Source organism: Neolamprologus multifasciatus, chromosome 15 (assembly GCF_963576455.1).
Source record: "Neolamprologus multifasciatus chromosome 15, fNeoMul1.2, whole genome shotgun sequence".
Lineage (NCBI taxonomy): Eukaryota > Metazoa > Chordata > Actinopteri > Cichliformes > Cichlidae > Neolamprologus > Neolamprologus multifasciatus.
Window position 1 is genome coordinate 18,276,437 of NC_140453.1, and position 22,097 is coordinate 18,298,533.

Here is a 22,097-nt window from a genome sequence, read left to right on the forward strand (position 1 = left end):
TGTTTTTGGGGTCTGAGAAATGACACTTACTATGTTGAAGAAGCCGGCAGTGAGTGAGGTAGACCTCAAGTTCCAATATAAATGGTCATGGCGCTGCGTTGACATGACAGTGAGCAAGCAGTAATCAATGCCCCAACCATTTACAGGATAGTCAGCAATTGTGAGGTGTGCCTGTGGTGACTGTTACCACCCACTGTGTTCACCCCAGATCAAAATTTAGCCCAAGAATACTCCTGAACACATCCCTGCTGCGATGTTGCACGTTATCAGTATTGAATCGGTTACCAACTGAACACAAAAAATAATGTTTGCATGAGTAGACAGATTTAACCGCTCAAGCAGGACACAAACAAACAGTTGCTTTCATTTTTGGAATTTAAAATCAGAGGGTAGTTTGTAACCGCCATTGCAGCTTCTAAGTAAAACCTAGAGTGCGTTCTTTATTATTAGACTGAAATAAGCACTGACAACATCATATGCTGCTAGTCAAGTGTTATAAATACAAAACATTTACGAGAATTGATTGCTCTTCCTGACTCTGTGGGCACAACAAGACTCACTTTAGCCTGTTTTCTTTTTCCATCATATGCGAACGCCATATGCTGTTAGTCATCACTTTTAGCCCTTCTGTGTAGCAAACAGCAAACATGTTTTTTGTTCAGACCCATTTCTGTGAAACAGGTGAAATTTCCAAGCAGCGCAAAGCAAAATTATCCCACCCAAGTCACTGCTGCTTCATATTTCTGTGAGTTATATTATACTATTGCATTTTTATGGCCTGTTTGCATTAAGATCTCGTTCAGATGTAATGGGAGCCTGCTGCAGGTGGAAAAAACAAGACAAGCTTATGTTTTATTCAGCAGACAACCTGTGCCGTCTGGATGTTGACACTCAGCGGCACCTTGTACGCATAGTCGAGAGGAGAAGAATCTAAACAGCCGTTTATCATGTATATGCCCAGGATTGTTTGGGATTGTGTAAAAATCAGCCATGTGAGCAACCTATTTGTCTTGCTAACAATGAGTAAATCCAATAGACCAATATTTAATTATGTCTGAATGTTCTGAATGCTATGTGTGATAGTCGCATGAGTGCATCAGGGATGCAGAACTGACAACTGGCTGTTAATCTTAGCTAGGATTAAACGTGTACCTTCCCCGTCTGCCTCGCAAGTTAGAGAGCGAAACATGAGTTTCATTTAATCAGCGAGCAGCATCCCGATGTGAAGACGCTGCTCATCCAGAGAACAAAACCCTCTTGAAATTCCACATCGCTGCACAGAAGCCACAGAGCTTAAAATGCTGTCCTACGCCTACTCTGATGGGATGAAAATATGAGGCTTTTTTTTTTCCTGGTGTGAACGAAGGGTTTAATTATGAGAACCTTTGAGGCCAACAAGTACCTGCTTCCTGGTTGAATTTGCATGTTCTGATGATGAGTGTGAGGAGCTGCATGGCCCTGATGAAACCCCTTCAGTGCTGCAATCGGCCAATCTCTGATAGGCTTCTCTCCCAAGTGTCATGTTGGCTGCTTGATGTTTAACTGCACATTCAAATTATGAGCCTTCACTTGCTTGCTTTGAGTAATTTGCTTTGATAGACTGGGTTGTGTCAGTGGCTTTGATTGCACGCAATGCATTTGTAGAGCTCCTTCAGCTTAACAAGCTCCATTTTCTTGTGCCATTCAGAAAACATGATGGATTTATGCTGCCCTTCTTGGCCCAGGACGCTATCGCTGTATCTCAGGAGTTTTACTTCCTGGTGAAAATAAAGCTTAAAGAGAAATCATGTTGCATTTAAAAATGTTAATGCAAGAAGCTGCGATAAGAGCTTAGTTAGCATCTTAAAAGTTGCCACTTCTCTGCACATTAGCAACACTAGCTTTCATTCGGAGCCTTGTTTCTGATCACCTGACTAATCTAAGTTTTCACTCTCTTTTTGCCTGTTTGTCTGCTAAGCTGTCTTCTATGTTCACTGGCTTTTTGTAGCTCGAGCATATTATTAATATTTGAGTTTTTGTGATAAAACAGCTGATGAGATCATTAAAAAAATATTAAAATCATTGCTGGCAGTAAAAAATAAAATGCTGTGAATCACAGTTAGTTTGTAGATTGTATGCACATATCAACAGATTATGGTGGAAAGACTTTTGGTATTTGAAACTTTCTGGTTTCTACTTGTAGACCACTCATAGTGTGAGCTGTATTAACCAATCCTTTTTTTAAACAGGCTTTAGTTGCATGTCTAAAATAAGGACTGGATTTGCTGAAAATCAATCAGGCGATGATTTGTAAACGATCACTGTCAGACAGAACAGGAAGTCTCAGTACGGGTGTCGGCTGGCTATACCAGCACCAAAATTGGCTGTTGCCTTTGTAATCGTTTAATTGTTCTCAGCTTTTTAACATAGTGGAGACAAAATCTTTCAAAGCATATGTATGATTTATTCTTTTTTAATTTATAGTAATGTCACCAGGCTGAAAATATTTGCTTTTAATACTTAAAGAAAAGGTCAAGGCTGAGTCATCGTTTCTGTGATATCATTTCAGATTGTAGTCTATTCCTAAACTGTAGACTTAAAAGGAGAGCAGTCGTCTCTACACTTATATGGTACCTTGACTAACTGGTATCTTTCAAAAACCAGTGGAAGCATTAATAATAGCACTAATCTTTGATGTGTCATCCACTTGTCATGCTTCCTCTTCCACAACTGAGCCACCCATAATCTGACAGCATCTTAAGCTGAATGACTGAATGTGTTTGTGATTTCCTCCAGTAGTGGTCCATTAGCTTGAGCACCAGTTTGAAAATCGAATTCAGGGTCGTGATGGTGGAGGGGGGGGGACTATCCCAGCTTTTGAACAGACCCATTAGAGGTAAAAGATTTGATCATCAGAGTCGCACAATATCTGCTCTTCAGCTCCCTGTAATGTTTTCGTTGACACAAAAGTGTTGGAGAGTTGGAGTTGAGGAAAAACCAGGGTGCAGCTTTATCTCCGTAGCACTGAGCTCTTTTGTCATAACTGGAGCATAGCCATCGGGCTGATTTGCTTTTGTTGTTATCCGTTGCGCAGGGCGACCTTGGAAACAACGTGTAGTACCACCCTGCCTCGTGTGTGGGTCTGCAAAACACCATCATGTTTATTCCAAATCCTGATGACTGTGTTTAATGTTGCATGCCCACCATAACTGACAGCGTCATACAAAGATTTGTTCACTGCAGGGGCCGACCAGTGAGTGAGGGCTTTGGTGAAAGTCCAGTGCTTACAGTTGCATAACAGCACAGCTTGTTGCACAGGACATCAACCTTAGGAACTCTTTACTAGATGACCTGCTTGCTTGAGTGGGAATATTTGGTGTTTGCTTGACCTGTTGACCCAGATAGTATGGCTGAGTCCTACTGCAGATGGTGCATTATTGATTATTGGGTGTACTGGACAAAAAAGGAGTAAAGCTACCTTCATCTCATGATATCTTTTTTTCAGCTTGCAGATAACTTAACACTGACATGCAAATCGGTAGCTGATAACAGCATGAATAACAGCCGTGCCGATCACTAATAACCACTGAGCTGTATCCATGTCTCTCGCAGAGCAACAGCAGACAAAGTTGGTGTTAAAGATCCCCAATGGGCAGTTTAGTTGTAGGCAAATAACATTTTAATGAGATTTATTCAGATAAGGGTCGATATTGGGGGTGGCGGGTGGATTTAGGACTGATGGCTTGAATGGCTTTGATCAATTATCAGACAATGAGTTTTCAATCAGTTGATTTTTGAGTTGAAATTGCGACATTAGGCTACCAAACTGGTCGTGAAATTCTAATAAACATTGTTAAAATCTGTTTCACAAAGAAAATAAAAAAAAGGTTGGGGTTAAGGCATTTCTAAAAAGGTAAAGGAATGGATGGATGGGACCACATATTTGTAGCCAGATTCCAAAATGTGGTGAAAAACAGAATAGGGAGGCTGTTACAGCAGTGAATTAACATCCTTGGTTGGGTAATGGATGTAAAAGATATTTCTGCCTGTACTATGCAACTGCATTATTAGAGCTTATGATATTCTAAGAATGGTGTGTATTCACTTGTACTTGCAGAACCCAAAGAAAGCTAGTCGCGACTGTTGTGCTCCACTCCTGAACCGCACTATAACACGTACACCTGTCTTTTATCATCAGACATAGCTGTGGTGGAGATGACAGATGCCTTCCGCCAGCCTTCGCTCTTCTACCACCTGGGAGTGAGAGAAAGCTTCAGCATGGCCAACAACATCATCTTGTACTGCGACACTAACTCTGATGCTCTCCAGTCTCTGCAGGTAAGCCGCCATCATGAACAGAAGCCAATATACAGTGGGGCAAAAACGTATTTAGTCAGCCACCGATTGTGCAAGTTCCCCCACTTAAAATGATGACAGAGGTCAGTAATTTGCACCAGAGGTACACTTCAACTGTGAGAGACAGAATGTGAAAAAAAAATCCATGAATTCACATGGTAGGATTTGTAAAGAATTTATTCGTAAATCAGGGTGGAAAATAAGTATTTGGTCACCTCAAACAAGGAAAATCCCTGGCTCTCACAGACCTGTAACGTCTTCTGTAAGAAGCTTTTCTGTCCCCCACTCGTTACCTGTATGAATGGCACCTGTTTGACCTCATCATCTGTATAAAAGACACCTGTCCACAGCCTCAACCAGTCAGACTCCAAACTCCGCCATGGCCAAGACCAAAGAGCTTTCGAAGGACACCAGGAAAAGAATTGTAGACCTGCACCAGACTGGGAAGAGTGAATCTACAATAGGCAAGCAGCTTGGTGTGAAAAAATCAACTGTGGGAGCAATCATCAGAAAATGGAAGACCTACAAGACCACTGATAATCTCCCTCGATCTGGGGCTCCACGCAAGATCTCATCCCGTGGGGTCAAAATGATCATGAGAACGGTGAGCAAACATCCCAGAACCACACGGGGGGACCTGGTGAATGACCTGCAGAGAGCTGGGACCAAAGTAACAAAGGTCACCATCAGTAACACACTACAACGGCAGGGAATCAAATCCCGCAGTGCCAGACGTGTTCCGCTGCTGAAGCCAGTGCATGTCCAGGCCCGTCTGAAGTTTGCCAGAGAGCACATGGATGATACAGCAGAGGATTGGGAGAATGTCATGTGGTCAGATGAAACCAAAGTAGAACTTTTTGGTATAAACTCAACTCGTCGTGTTTGGAGGAAGAAGAATACTGAGTTGCATCCCAAGAACACCATACCTACTGTGAAGCATGGGGGTGGAAACATCATGCTATGGGGCTGTTTTTCTGCCAAGGGGACAGGACGACTGATCCGTGTTAAGGACAGAATGAATGGGGCCAAGTATCGTGAGATTTTGAGCCAAAACCTCCTTCCATCAGTGAGAACTTTGAAGATGAAACGAGGCTGGGTCTTCCAACATGACAATGATCCAAAACACACCGCCCGGGCAACAAAGGAGTGGCTCCGTAAGAAGCATTTGAAAGTCCTGGAGTGGCCTAGCCAGTCTCCAGACCTCAACCCCATAGAAAATCTGTGGCGGGAGTTGAAAGTCCGTGTTGCTCGGCGACAGCCCCAAAACATCACTGCTCTTGAGAAGATCTGCATGGAGGAATGGGCCAAAATACCAGCTACTGTGTGTGCAAACCTGGTAAAGACCTATAGTAAACGTTTGACCTCTGTTATTGCCAACAAAGGTTATGTTACAAAGTATTGAGTTGTATTTTTGTTATTGACCAAATACTTATTTTCCACCCTGATTTACGAATAAATTCTTTACAAATCCTACCATGTGAATTCATGGATTTTTTTTTCACATTCTGTCTCTCACAGTTGAAGTGTACCTCTGGTGCAAATTACTGACCTCTGTCATCATTTTAAGTGGGGGAACTTGCACAATCGGTGGCTGACTAAATACTTTTTTGCCCCACTGTATGCTGATATATTTGTGCCTCAGAACAGCTCAGGCTTCTTTGTTAAAAATACTCTCAGCACAGGCAGCATCACAGCTGAAAATCTAAAATTATTATACCCTAAAAGTCAATTTCGACAATCCTTCCAAAAATCCAGTTAGCGGCCTTCTCGTTCGGTTGTTTTGAGAAATGAGATCGTGCCCTCAAACACCGTGTTGGTCTGAGTGTAGGATTTTATTCAAGGGTAGAAAATTTTGGGTAACTTTTCCAATTTTATAATAAAAGCTTGCATTTTTTATTTATTTTTAAATAGATTACTTATTTAACATTGACATTGTTAATGCAGAAAGACAGTGAGAAAGACAGGGGCAACACAAGGTGCCCAACTATCCTGCAGAATGAAGCATAAGTCCAACCAAGACATGGTGCTCATGCCAGTGACCGTTAATAGGGTGTAAACACTAATGTTGTCCCTACAGTTAGCTCTGCTGCTAATTACTTCCAACAAGGAAGTTATGTTTTCGGTAGCATTTGTTGTGAGTGCATGCTTGTGAGCGTGCTCAAGAAGTTGGAATGAATTTTATTAGAACTTGTAGGGGTGTAGAGAGGGGTCACGTTAACAATCCATTAATATTTGGCTTACATCCACCAAGGTCTTCAAGGTCAACCTAATGATTTATTGCTCTAAAATTAAAAAGACTTTATAACTTTGGAAACTATGATACTTACAAGTGCGGTGGGTATTGTGGGACACAATGCACACTTTACACACATCACAAATGAAGATGTAGATGTGTATTACTCTGGTCATCGTGCAAAAAGTTCATACTGCTTAAAGTCCATTTACAAAGAACAAAGAAATAAAAAAAATGAATGTATACAATATACTGTACAATTTCCATACAAAGTGCCCAAAGAACGAGCTGGCCTGGAGGAGGTTTGCACTCTTGAACTGCTTCTAGTTATAAACTTGAAGTAATGGAACCAAGTGTTGATTAAAATTGCTCACAAAATGTTGTTTATGATTTTTAGAAAGCCACATTGCTGCTGAGATTTAGAGATTTATTTTTTAATATTTTTTTGGGCGCCACAAAGCAACAGCAAATTCCTCAGCAACAATTTAGATAATTAAATACACTGGAAGTTTTACACTGGAAAGCACTTGCAGGTAACAATAAAGTGCATACTACTCAATCCCTACTAGCAATATGTATTGACAAAGCTGTGTTTATTTACCATAAATGTCAGACTACTTCAGCATGCAACAATGGTGTGAGTCTTGTAGTGCAGACAAAGGCATGGTTCAAACCGTCTGAGGCCCACGCACAACACATTTTAAAATCGCCTGCTGTAGGCAACTTGCAGCAGAAGAACACTGACGCTTTTCTTTTAGTTAGTCTAGTGGGAGGAGTATTGTGGTGACAAGGGTCATGAGCCAGAAAACAAACTGTAGAGTCGACCCATAATGCACAGCCTGCACAGTCAGGGGAGGCGTGTCTTAAAATAAACACAACATAAAAAGCTGACATTCACAGCTGTATTATGTCTGCTTTTTATGGCAAGAAAATTGTTTCAAATGACGTTCTTTCCTGCTCCTGGTGGTATCTGGGAGGGTTTTTTTGTCCTGTGGTCTGCCATGGTGCCCACCCGTCTAGCTGGCTGTGGGTTAACTTGTTCTCACCATGCTTTGAAAGAATTCACTTAGGCAGTTTCCTCAGATCTCTATCAGGCCACCAAATTGTTTTAAAGGCAGCTTTTTTATACTCAAATTTTTTCTTTAAACAATGGCGATCATAAAAAAAAAATCCTAAAAAAACATCTATATTAAGTCTCAGTGTACACTTGTTGATTATACTTCCTTTAACTGCCATATACATCTCCATGTACAAACAAGTAATTGTTTCCCAACTAGAAACAGTTTTTTAGGCATCTAAAGTCATCCTATAGGTCATCACGGTTCTTAAGTGACAGTTTAATACGATATTGTTGTTTTGCACGTGTATTTTTCTGTTAATTTGTCCAGAAACAGGCAGATATCATTAATGCCCTGGGACATTTAATGTGTGCTTCTTCTTTTTCACATCTCTGCCCATTCATTATTTTGCCCAGGGTGATCAGAGGGATTTGTTCCTCAAGTCTTTTGTGCATCTGGTTTAAAGATTATGTAGTGTGTGTGTGTGTGTGTGTGTATCTGTTAAAAGGCTATTGTTGAAGGCTGCTGGAGAGACAAATACAAATAGGAAACTGTGGAGATATCACAGACCCTCGGATTTTGCGCTGAAAGTCGGTTTCAGACATCACTTTGGTTACATGGGAAGTAAAGCTAGTCACTGAGTAAAAATGCACTTTAACTTATAAAGGCAGAGATATTGTTGCAATCTGTAAAACAAAGTCCACGGCTCACTTTTGATAATATGTGATAAGACATTATAGCTGGTAACTTGAACCATGCTTGATATATGCAGAGAAGCTTTTAATTTGTTATACAATGGACAACTTAAAAAACGAAACATGCACACATAAAGCTGCTTCAAGCTGTAAAAAAGGTGCAGCAAAAATGTTGAATGCATTTCCTTTCTGTAGACAAATACGACCTAAATATGCAGTTTGCTCGGCACTGCATTATGGCTTTTTACTAGAAATATTAATCAGCTGTTGGGAAATCAACAAATATCCACAAATACAAGTCATCCTCACAAAGTGTTTGTAGCTCAGGTATGGTGTACTGAATTGAAGTGTCATTCAGTAACATCGTATCTAATGTAAATTGCCTCTCGGAGAAAATGCTAATGATGAATTTCTAAATGGATTTCTCTTTTTTCTTCTTTCAGGAGATAATTTGCCAGAAGAACACTGTAAGTACACGAGGCATTTCTTTCTTTTCCCGTTGCCTTTCACACATTATTCAATCATTGCTCACACATTACACACATTGTGTAGTGCAAAGAATATGCTTTTTACAGCGCGCAGGGAGCACAGTGTCATGTTGCCTTATGTCTCTCTTTAAGGCTTTCTTTTGCACAGCCCACTTTTGTTTCGAAGCTGTGATAAATATTTGATTTCATGTAAAATGAAAACATCTTCCCTTCCACTTTCAAGATGTACGTCTCAGACAACAGCTGCTTTGAGAGTTACAGTGACTGCACTGCCACAATCTGCATAAAAAGGCACAAGCATTTTGAGAATTTGACTTGCAAAAGTGCAGTATTCAAATAAGGTGCTGCCTTAAAGCTAAGGAAATCCTGTCCTTTGCATATCATACTGTAGTTCCTAAAATTAGTAGATCAATATAGAGTCACCCATATGTACCATATGTTTTAAGTAAAGCCTTTTTTAGCAGACATGCAAAGATTGTTGTTTTTGTTTTTGAAGTTTCTCTGCAGACCCATGAGCCTTGTTACAGTGTATTAATATGTACAACTTTTCTTGTCTTATCAACTACTGAATGTGCTTTCGCAGCAGTTTCCTGAATATGTTGCTACATCTGCCAAGAATTAGTTTTGCCTATTTATACTTCTTTTTTTTTTTAATTATTTGGGTTTTTGGAAATTAATGAAATGTTACTGACAAAAAATAGGAGTATTTTCCAGATTCCAGAGTTTCCTGTCTTCTGTCCCATTCCTTGTGAGTCTAAAACTGAATTCAGTTTCCAGTGATGCAAAACAAAGATAAGCTGCAAAATCTCTTATTTCAGAGACCAACAGTGTTGGGAAGGTTACTTTTAAAATGTATTCATTACAGAATACAGAATACATGCCCCAATATGTATTCTGTAACGTATTCCGTTACGTTACTCAATGAGAGTAACGTATTGTGAATACTTTGAATTACTTAATATATTATCATGCTGTTTAAACTACATGAATGTACTATTGCTGTGATTTATTACTGTTATTGAAGGTCCGCGGCTCCGAATCGTAGTAAAGGGACCTCTGGCTAATACGTCGGGTTCATGTCAGTCTCGTAGCGGAAAACTAGTTTTACTTTGTTGTCTGGGTCAACCTTGCTAGCGAGAGACAGAGAGAGGCGTTGAAAGGCTGCTCCAACAGAACTTATTGTTTTTGGAGGAAAACACGAACACGGTGTACAGTCGAGTCTTAATAGCTTACTTACAACTGGGCTCGTCAGGCACTCTTCTTGGCTGCAGTGGTTATTATTATATTTACATGCTTCCAGCTCCCGTTTTTGCTCGATGACAGCTCGTACTTTTCCTTTTTGTCCCTCCCTCGCTCACAGACACATGACGTGTATGGCAGTCCATTCTCCCTGCAGCATGGACTACACTGCCTATGATGCTACATTCTTTAGAGCTATACCGGTAGCATTCTGCCTATTAGCTTAGCACAACAACAACAAAAAGGCCTCTCTCACCCAGGAAACACGCAGAGAGAGAGCGCCACCCTGTAACCATGGCAACCGTAACGCTGCCACCTGGAACAACAGAACATAGCTGTCAAACAAAACCCAAACAGGCCTGACCCGCCACAATATGAAACAGGGAAGTACCGCCATGTAATCCATTTATTTCAACAAAGTAACTGTATTCTAAATACCACCTTTTTAAACGGTAACTGTAACGGAATACAGTTACTCATATTTTGTATTTTAAATACGTAACGGCGGTACATGTATTCCGTTACTCCCCAACTCTGGAGACCAAAGGTAAAGAATGTTTGTCATCTTAAAAATGATGAACTGATTCTGATTGACTTACATTTCTAAATTGCGCGCTAATTGTGTCAATAACACAGATGCGGTCTGTAGTCCATGTTTAGCAGTCAGATAAAAGGCTCTCCTAAGTGGCTTTCACAGTGAAAGGAGAGCTACATGAAATGTACTGTTCTCTGACACTGACTCGTACCAAGAGGAGAGCTGATTATCACTCACAGTATGAGAGTGTGAGCTTACTGATCTCCCTTATGTGCACTTACTGTCTTTGTTCTTTCTCTTTCCTGCTTGTATTAATGCACCTAAATGCACTCTGCACCAGTGCACAGGCTAGCCATCTGTGCAGGTAAAAGTGCATTTAAATTGCAATACTGGACTTTTTGATCATTCTTTCCCTTCAATTTAATGTTATTACAGATGTTTTTTCCCCTGCAAACGCCATAATTAATAGCAATTTTATATCTTCCTTATTCTCTTTCATTCCCAAAAAGTTCTAAACTTTCAGCCAAGACTTTGTTAACATATCCACATGGCTTTTCTTTCTATGATATAAGGAATATAATGATCTAAGCAAACACTCGGCATTGCCACCTTGGAACTGCAGTGAACTAATGATTCAAACGCAAGTATTTAAATAACCAGGGCTGCATGTGAAACATAACAAACCATTCCTTTCAACTTGTTTATCCATTTTTTGTTTATCTGATCAACAGGGTTTATTCAACATGTTGCTAATAATAAGCTGTTTGTTAATCTAGTGAAACCGAAGGCTCACAAACGAACTGAGTGAGGTTCCATGTGCTGTACCTTCCTGATTCTTCTGTATGACAATTATGAATGTGTTAGCTACGGCTATCACAGCATCAGATTTTTGCTTCATTTTTTTATTTTTGAAAGAATTCAAAGAAAAAGAATAATCACACATCCATTCATCCATCTATTTTCCTCCTCCAAACCAGTTTAGTGTCACACGGCCTGGAGCCTAATCTGGCTGTCAGGGATGGACAGCTCACCAGTGTATTGCAGGGCTGATACTGAGAGACAGACAGCCATTCACACTCTGATTCACACATACAAGCAGTTTAGGATTAAGTCCAAAGCATGTCTTTGGACGGCGATAGAAAGCCAGAGTACCTAGGGAGAACCCCACAGACACAGAGAGAACATGCGTCACCGAGCTGCCCAGTGACCTCATTATAGAGCATCATTTACTTAAAGTCTTAGAAGCTATCTGATGAAACACCAGTAGCCCCTCTGTTTTTAGTCTTCTCAATTGCCAGAGGGAAGTATCACGGTTTTTAACGTGCTGTATTCGCCCCTTTGTTTATCTGCTACTCTTTAACCCAGTAGTTATCTGGTGTTGTGTACAGTGTAAAAAGAACTTCGACTGGAAACAACTGCTTGTTAAGCCAAAAAACAATACAGTGGTGAGAGCGAATGGAAGCATTGTAACAGTAACAGTCAACTGGAGTTAGCAGAAGCACTTCAAACTTCCCTAAACCCAAGAAGATCTTTGGTTTAAGGTCCTGATTGCATATATTATTATTGTTTAGGAAGCAGAAGGTTGATCTTCCCTCTGTATTGCTGCAAATACATTTCTTTTTTTTGTAACTGCTTTAAAATACACTCTGCAGCTGCAGATATGTCTGATTATTCTCATCAGTGAAAAGCATGTGCTCCTACTTGTCTGTAACTGTGTGTGTAGCTCACTACCATTATAACTGAAATCCAGGTAATTAGCCTCTTTGTGTATGTTCAATTACTGTAATTACATACACAAATGTCCCTCTGTGTCACTACACTTTCATTTACTTTCCCGACTGATTTCTATCTGCATTTGCTGCCCATAGAAGCATAGGCGTGTGTGTGTGTGTGTGTGTGCGTGTGTGTGTGCGTGCGTGCGTGTGTGTGTCGATTACCCTGTTTCGACTCAGTTTTTAACTGTATCTCTGGCTATTAGATCAGAGTGGGACAGCCCATTTACAACTTCGCCAGATATCTTAGCATCATCGAAAAGTGGTTTGGTTGAAAAGTGAAACGTGAAAAGATGGTCTGTCAGGTCGCTGAAAGCTTGCAAACAACCTGCAAATTTGATCCAGAAACGTCTTCTTATGAGGCAGCAGTGCTAACCACAGCACCACGGTGACCTGCCAGAATCTGGGAACAGCGGTTTCAACTTTCTGGAAGCTCGCACGAATGAATGTTTACATCATTGCAACCATTTCCCATCTAAATTAAATATCAATATAATTTTTAAAGACATCGATTTGAATTTTTGAAACAATTCTTACTTTTAATGTCTGCTTAACATTAAGACATTATTCAGACTGAAAGTGCATTGATTGTTGGTTAAATTAGGTAGTACTTGGTTCAAATTGCAATGGGATTTGACTAGACTGACCAGATGGCTGGTTTTAACCCACAAAACTACATCCATGGAGACTGTTGACTGGAGTGAATGGTCGTTTACGCATGTGTCTCCAAGATAGTCTCCTATATTCAGGTTCAGTTATTGATTATCATTTACAACAAAAGTTAAAAGCTACGTCTGTTGCCAGCCAGGCTCCATATTTTTTAGCAAAATGCTTCATGAGCTGCAGGCAAGAATGGACACCGTGACATGTTATCTTTTGTCCTGCTTAGGAATAGTTCAGGACAAATTATGATTTACATTACAAAGCATACAGAGCCCAAATGTGCCCCACAACACCTCAGGAGCAATGCAGGTTGTGTTTAGTGCTTTAGTCCACTTGTCCAAAACACATTTTAAAGGAGTGTAAACAGGCTCTATGAAGGTGAGTGAGTAGGCTGCTTGAGAACATTGATGCTGAAAGTGAAGATGAGCAGATGGATCTTTGGCAAGACTGACTAAACAGATGACTCACTCTGTAAATACCTGGCTTATTCTTTGGATTCATCAGCCAGAGTTGTCACATGTGTATCAGCTCGGAAACCTGCTACCTGTAAAGGACTACTGGAGGTTAGCTTCAAATAACCCGCAGCTGCTGCCGCACTGAAATATGCATCAGCGTGTGAAAACAAATCTGTCATGTGAGCCCCATGACAGCATGAATCGCACAAAGAAGCTAAATATAGCATCAGCATTTTGCAACCTGTCTGGTTACACCTAAAAGAAATAGGGGTCACAGTCTTTTTTTTGTTCTGAAAGGCACACACTGCCTCTGCAGTTACTGGTGATGTCATGAACCACAGTTGCACAGGAGGAAGTAGTTATCTTCGGTTGGCTTTCATTGCTTCAATGCCACATGTTCCTCTTACTTCCTTTTTTTTGGCACTGAAAGCAGCAGCAGCATATTTTCGAGGTTGCTGAAAAACCGAAAGCATGATAGATTATTAAAGTCATCAGGATGCAGCTGGGTTGCAGCCCAACCGCCTTCAGATGGTCGTGTTGTTTCACCACATATCTCACAGTCTGAGAATAGCTCTTCTTGACAGGACTTGTGCTGTTTCTTGAGGATATTAATTGTGGATTTCCTGCCTCTTTCTCGCTCTTTCTCTCTCCTCTGTCTGTAGACACCGCACGCATGTGTTTCCTCTTTGTTTATTCAGGAGTGGTGGGCCGCTGCAACAGAAGCATCAAGAATGCGGTGTAAATAATGTCAAGTTAAAAAAGCAAATACAGATACACAATAACGGCTGTCGAGTATTAAAGCTAAGTGAATAAAGAAAAAGGCCTTAAATCCTACTAGTGCGGCTAAACCTGAAACAGACTTGAAACACAATTACTCCATAATTGCACAGCTGGAGCAAAGAACAGGGTAGAGCTTTGCAGCAGGTGAGCAGGGAGACTTCAGCTGCTGCTGCTCGATTTTCCTTGTACACTAGGCAGCTTGAGCGAGTGACATTTGAAAATGAGGTGCTGTAAGTGTTTGTGGTTATAAGACTCCTAATGAAGCTGTTGCATATCTCACCTTCCTCTGCTGCCTGTTTAGACTAGTTCACTGAAGACAGTGCTACATAAACACTGTTGTGTGAATAGGGAGATCAGAGATGAAGGTTCATGTAATTACCCGAAACCATTTCAAATAGGGGAAATTACTGCAGACTTCCCCCCCAGGCAATCTGCTTCCTCCCTATACAATGTAATGTTTCATTGCACAGGTCACTGAAATCAGCTGGAAGTTGAGTTTATTGAACAATTTTGATACGTTAGTTTTTAAATGAAGCTATGTATTCTGATAGATAGTAAACCTCATTTACTATCTTTTTTGTACACTTTAGTAAAGCTAAGGTTTGAGACTTTAGCGCCCAGCTCCTATTTTGCATAAATGTGACAAAACGGATAGAAAGAACAAAGTTGAAGATGGTTTTATTGATACAGTTTGTGCAAAGATGTTACAATAAACATTAAAAATCTGATGCTGTATCTACACGTAGTTTAGTATAAATTTAACATTATAGTCTGTAAATGTTACAAATATAGTTGCATACATATAGTTTCATATAATGGCAGCACAGTGGTTAGCACTGTTGCGTCACAGCAAGAAGGTTTTGGGTTGAATCCAAGGTCTACCCCTACCTCCTTCTCCATGGCATCTGGGATAAGCTCAAGCATCCCCCATTCCCGTGACCCTGAATTGGATAAGGAGAAGAAAATGGATTGATTTATAGTTTCATATGTTTTCATAAAGCTACTAAGCCTAACTTATCAAAATAGATGTTTGTTTGCAGAAACTTTGCTTTGAGTGCTCACATCAGTCTTTTAAATTGGTGAAAAGTAAATTATAGATATCATTTAAAAGACTACTGAGTATGGCTTATGATTTAAAAAAAAAAAACAATACACACATATTTTGGGCAAATGTTACAATTTCATACAAAAAGAAATTTCACAGATGTTCAAATGTGCTGATATCTGATATCCAGAACTTTGTTTCCTCTCTTAACAGACATGCTCAGCTAACTACACCTTCATCCCGTACATGGTGACACCTCAGAATAAGGTGTACTGCTGTGAGGGCAGCCTGATGAAGGGCCTGACCGAGCTGATGCAGCCCAGCTTCGAGATGCTGCTGGGTCCCATCTGCATGCCTCTGCTGGACCGCTTCATCCAGCTCCTCAAAGTGTCGCAAGCCAACTCCCAGTAAGTATATTTTGCTTATTTATATCCACTTTATATCTGACAGCTGTAATAGAAATATAAACTGTATTAAGTGAAATTAAACTTTCTATTGAGGCAATCCAGAAATTTCAACAATAATAGCGTACAAGCGGGGATGCTAAACAATAGAAACACCCGGGTTATGAGGTCAGTAATGCTCTACAAAGGACTAATGATAAAAGCTAGATTTTCCTGCACAGCAAACACAGAAAATACTGTGATAGCTAACATGTTAGGCCTAGTTAAGACATTGCTTATGACCTAAAAATGCTGCTTCTGAAAGTACTGCACTGGTGCCGACTGGGACAAGTTTGCTACTCCTTTGGTGCAAACTCAGGTGCAAACAAGCGTGCAATAGCCGACTTGTTTGCACCTGAGTTTGCAAAATCGACTGCCTGTCATTTTGAAATATTGTTGAGGGGGTTTTGTGTGTCAGTGCATGACTGTGGTGCAGCAGTGGTGTGGTAGGGGGCAATAACCTGTTTTGTTTTTTTTTTTCATTATTTATGAGCTGTAAAAACAAGCAACACAAAGATAAAACTCTTGTTCCAGAAAGGTTGCACCAGCCATGGTGGATTCTCATTAATGCATTCAGGAAACACAGTCCACACATGAAGTGTGACATTTTCTAATTTTTCCTTTGAGAAGAGGCAACATATAAAAATATAAAATATATGTCCAAAAATATGACATGACATAAAATAGTATCAGTACTTTTACAAAGATTTGACGCACGTTTTGACTTTTGAACAGACTCTTTGGTCCATAGTTTTCTATGCATGCTTGCTTTAACCCTTAATGAATGAGTCTGTTTTCCATGGAATATATTTCTTCTGCTACATGTCCAGCCGCTGAGCTGTCCTTGGAGGATTACGTTTTAGCCAGTTTCTTGTTATGACCTTTTTACATGCACTGGTCAAAACTTTGAACACATATATTCCCTCGCTTCGTATCATGCCACTGGGCATTTATACAGATTTTATTATGCTGAAATGGGTAACATATACTATATTAATTTACATATTTGGCACCGTCGGTTCTTCATGAAACGATTCTTGATGTCTCTTCCAGGTCTCTCAACTACACCACATTTATGCAGTATAAACAATAATTACATCATTAAAACAACTTTTAGAGGAAAATGCAGGTGAAATTGCAGTGTCAGTACTAACAGCCTGCTTCCTTGCACAATATGGCAGATATTGTGGCAGATTTTACACAGAATTGTTACAGAGTAATTTGTCTGTTGTTACAGTATACAGAAATTAATCTATAGTTTGCAAATGGGACAGTAGTTTAATCTAAGATTAACAACAAGAGCTTTGCTAGAAGTGACATTAACAGCATGCTGTGTGGAATAACAATCTGAAGTTAGCTGTTAGGACTGTGCCCACTATCATGGTTCATCAGAGTGTTTTTCAGCTAGGCTAAATGCAATACAGTAAATATAGTTTCTGCTTTAGCTTTAGTTATTTCTGTATTTACTTTGCTTACTGTAATTTTCCTTTTTGTTTTTGGAAAAATTCAAAGTTTCTGTTTTGTAAACTCTACACATTGAAACAGAAGAGATTTGAACCTTAATGCATTGTGGCTTTGCTGAGACAAATAGTGTTAGTGAACATATTGAGAGCTTTATATTTAGGCTGTCTAGTGTTACTAATGAAGGACATACTGACAGTACAGCAATGGGTTTGAGAAAAAGGAAGCAAAAGAGAAAGAAAATCTATTTAAAGCTCCTGACAAGATGATCCTCTGAAAGCACTGTAAGATCACTATTGCTTACTTGCTCTGCTCACAGAGTCATAATGTGCATGGGAAATGCCCACAATATGACTCTGTGATATGTTTTCATAATGGTAAGCAGTGCCCAAATGATTGCTTCATTACATAAATTACATTATACTGTATGCAAATTAAGGTGAAAGTTCACAAATAGGAAGGAGCTGTTGTAGCATTACCATTTTTAGCATTTTAACATTATGTTTATATTTGAGCAGCTCTGTTAGAAGTTTTTCAGCACACTAGGCATTTATTTTATTATCCCACTCATCCTATTTTTACTTGTTCTAATTATTTTTGTGCGTGGATCCTTCAGCCTTACCTACGTGGTAATTTACATTTTGAAACCAGAGAAGATGAAAAAAACACATTTGTTTGGCTCAGTTGCTGGGGTAATATTTTAGGCCTTCTTGCCAATAGGCGATACAGCAGCCAGTCATTTCTAGTCCATCTCCAGGAATAGTGACTCAGGTTTTACAGGCAGAAAAGAAAATCATGTAGATTGATGAAGGCTGTGTCTCCTGGAGACAGGCATAAAGGAAAGTATGAAGATCCTACACTTGTAATTCAGTGTTTGCACTATATTGTTTTGGGTGTATATTGAAGTCGAGACCATGTTTTGAAGTCTCAAGAAGACAGATAAGCTTACTGAATTACAAGAGCCGTCTCACATGAAGCAAATATATGTATTTATGTCTTTAAAATTGCTCCTTCCAGCAAGGACACACCCAACTGATGATCTGCAGCACATCATAATATGCGAATACATGATTTGTTATTCATATTTTCTGAAAAACAACCTAAACAGGAAAATATTAGCCAGCCTATTCATATTAAACACATTTACTATTTAATAACAGAGCTTGTATTAGGTTATTATTTAGGCTTTAATCACTCCCTGCAAACAGGGTTGACCCCCAGGATTTGCTGGTTATGGCAGCAAATCCTCATCACTGCATGGGTCTTTTCAAAATTGTGTATAAGGCTTAATTATGTGAATAGAGAGTGTAGACTGTGTCATTATTTGGCATTTAGGTCTTAATATTATAATTTTAAGCTAGAGTACACTACGTTCAGCATACAAGAGGCTGGGGAGTGACAATAATCTGCATCAGTCTTTTGAGTTTTAATGCCAGTACACATGGTTTTTCCACAATCAAAATGAGATGATTATGAGAAGGATTGATTCAGCATAAAAAAGACACAATTTGCAACTGGAAAATACTAATTAATTGAATTTAGATGGTCCACATTCACAGAATTTCTGAAGGTTTTCAGTTTTGCGGTTTTAAAGGTGAAAATCTAAAAGATCCTACAGACAGGCTTTTGCTAACCAATATGGAAAAGATATATATAAATCTTATAAAGTTTGTATCTGTCTTGTGTGAAACTTGTATGAAAAGCATACAAGAGTGAAAACAGATATAAGATCCTTTGAAAAATTCTATAAATGAAACTTGTATGTTTTGGATACTTACTAAAACAATATATGAAAGTAATGAGAAAGTGGCCACTTTCATGAGTAAATCATATAAGCCTGATATGATTCACCATATGAAGTAGGCCACATCTTATGCAAGTCTTTTATAAGTTTTTACTATTTCTTTTCCATATGGGAAGCACCTGAACCGCCTCACATATTTTAATATTCTTTCGCTCATCAATTTGTGTTTTTTCAAGAACAACTAAGAGCTTAAGAATATGGTTTCTGGAAGTAATTCTGCTTTAAGCTAATTAACTGTATAATAGTCTGCTCTGCTTTTAAATCCATCAAACTAATATCTGAAGTTATCAAGTTTATTGGTCCCTTCATCTGTCAGTGAATAATTTATGACTTATATGAGATTAAAATAGCTCGTGTCTCACTGGGGAATGATCTGACATTATGCAAAACAGTGTGAGAATGCAGGGAAAGAAGTAAGTCCAATTGTGTTAGAGTTGAAGGAGCAGATCCTAAAGTATGCAAAACATTTTTTTACTAAATTTTTGTATTGCTATTTGTCGATTATATACATGCAAGCCAATCTTCTCCTTCTATAAATGCATGTTTGTTTGTTTTCGTGTCTTCCAGCCAGTATTTCCGTGAGACGATTCTGAATGAGATCCGTAAAGCCCGGGAGCTTTACACTGGCTTGGAACTGGCTGCAGAGCTGAGCCGAATCCAGCAGCGGCTGGACAACGTGGAGTGCCTTTCAGTTGATGTCGTCATAAATTTGCTGCTTACATACAGGGACATCCAGGTACATCTGTCGGGTGTGGACTTCCTGAACACCAACATATTGCTGTCATTTGTCAAATTATGTGTATTGCCTTTGGGTAGTTCAACCAGAGGGGCTGTGGTTCAGTGGTCCTTGTTTATCATGTACTGGGTCTTGGTGCACCCTCCCCCCCTTTTTGTTCCATGTCTGAAACGAGTTATTTCAGCTTCTCCTCCTTTAGGCCATTTTTATTCTCATTGGCTGCCCCTCATAAACACACAGTGCAAGCCAAAGCTGTGTGCCTGAGATAAGGACTTCAGTTATCTTTAATCTGAACATCCATCTGTGCTACAACATCAAAAATCATAAAAAAAAATGTTCATGATAGGCCGATTTTGATAAGGCAGCAGTCTTAAAAATAAACTTTGGCTATGTATTTGTTTAGTCTAAATTATTTATTATTCTATGTAACAATCTCAAAAATACTGAAAAATACACATTTCCTGGACAGGTTCCTAGGAATGTTGATGTCTTGTTTTCTTTGGAACAAACATTCAAATGTACAAAATGTTCAGTTCAGCCAGAACCAGTATAGTCACGAGAAGATTGTTATTTTCAATTTGCTGTAATATTTGCTGGCATGGCTCTGTTTTGGGACTTCCCTGCCCTTCATCGTGCATACTTGGAATGCAAAGGGCAGGGAGAGCAACAGCAAGACTTCCAGCACACAGCAGAGCAGAGCAGGTGTCAGTGACAAAAATCCCTAACACTGATTAGGCAGGAAACAGCATGAAATGAGAGGCTCACACTGCTGCTTGTCGAAACTGTAACTGTGGGCGGGCTAAACAGCTTAAATGGCACGCCCTATATGAGATTAGAGAATTGCATATTGCGAAATGTACAGCTGAACCATCAGCTGATTTTCCTTGGCAGCGTCTAAGCATGACCTCATGGCAGTGAATACTAAGCTAGATTTTTCAACTACAATAAACTGGAAAAAATGAGCAAATGCCCACAGATAACAATTAACTTCAATTGACTTTTTAATGTATTGATTTATTAATTGCTACTACATTTTCTAAAAACCAATTACCTAAAATTTGTGATTGTAATTATGTTATAAAATTACCAAAAATGGGAACAAATAGTTACTATTTAATACTAACAAAACAAAATCTCAACATGGTAATTTCACCACGCCTTTACTTTGACAAGGGCATGCCAAAAAGTTTCTCCATAAACGTTCAGGCATTTAGCTAATCACCCACAACCTTATCAAGTTTAAACCAGCTGTCAACTCCGATGCACTGAATGTGCGTGCTGATGTCCCTGACCTTGAAAAAGAAACGACTGTACACATCTGCTGTACAAATTTAAGCAAGGTTACTGAATCAGCTTCAATCTATCTCCACTATCCCTTTACCAGTGCCACTTTCTCAAACAGGGGCCATTTGCAGACTGCCTGTAGAGCGCTCTAGGCGAAGCGTTTGGTCTGTTCATCTTAAACGCTCTGCTCTTTCTCCTCTTTAGTCTCCACATTGCCATGGCTTTCTCTGTCCAGATCGTCCCACTCACCATAGGCAGTGCACAGTCTAATGAATCATTCATTAGAACAATAAGCATTGAGGATGTGCTGAATTATTCAAAGTGCTTTGGCTGTGGTGACTACAAGAAACAAAAATGTGATGAAGAGGCAGCTCAATTATTGAAGTGCTTTTTGTGATACACAGACAGTTGAGTCTCAGAAATAATAAATAAAAGGACATCAGAAACTCTCCCTTGAGGATCAAAGCAGCAGCTAAATACATTGATGAGTCAGAGTGTGTGTTTGGAGGGCACTGGGACCGAGGTACATGGGCACTAGTCCCACAATGCTCAGCAGTGACTGATGGTGTTCCTACAAGATCGTATTTAACTTGCTCCTTACACTGACTTTGGTGCACTTAATGTTATCTTCTGTGACTTCTGAAAGCCTTTCTGCCAGGTGGCGCTGAAGGCAAATGTCTTCCTCCTTTCTTTTTCTTTTCCTTAACTTGCAAAGCTGTGACATCACAAGAGTGTCATTGATGTCAGATACACCAGTGACAGGAGGAACAGCTCAATAGCTGATCTTTTCTTACCTTCTAGGATTATGAGTCCATTGTGAAGCTGGTAGAGACTCTGGAGAAGCTTCCGACCTTTGACCCCATGGCTCATCCACATGTGAAGTTCCACTACGCGTTTGCTCTGAATCGGTAAGGCAACGAGCATACGTGTCATAGCAATCCACAGTGTAAACCTGTACCACCAACCTGCATAGAATAGAATAGAATAGAATTCAACTTTATTGTCATTGCACATGTCACAGGTACAAGGCAACGAAATGCAGTTTGCATTCATCCAGAAGTGCTTAAGCCA

General features: G+C 39.6%; 1 protein-coding gene across 1 annotated transcript in view; it reads left to right on the forward strand.

The window, feature by feature from the left end:
- The window catches only part of map3k5 (mitogen-activated protein kinase kinase kinase 5), a 93,425-nt gene that overhangs the window by 24,469 nt on the left and 46,859 nt on the right, over positions 1-22,097 (forward strand). Inside the window, 5 exon segments of the mRNA XM_085132425.1 lie at positions 4,178-4,317; positions 8,765-8,788; positions 15,512-15,705; positions 19,574-19,742; positions 21,828-21,934. Of these exon segments, the coding sequence (XP_084988551.1) occupies positions 4,178-4,317; positions 8,765-8,788; positions 15,512-15,705; positions 19,574-19,742; positions 21,828-21,934 (634 nt within the window).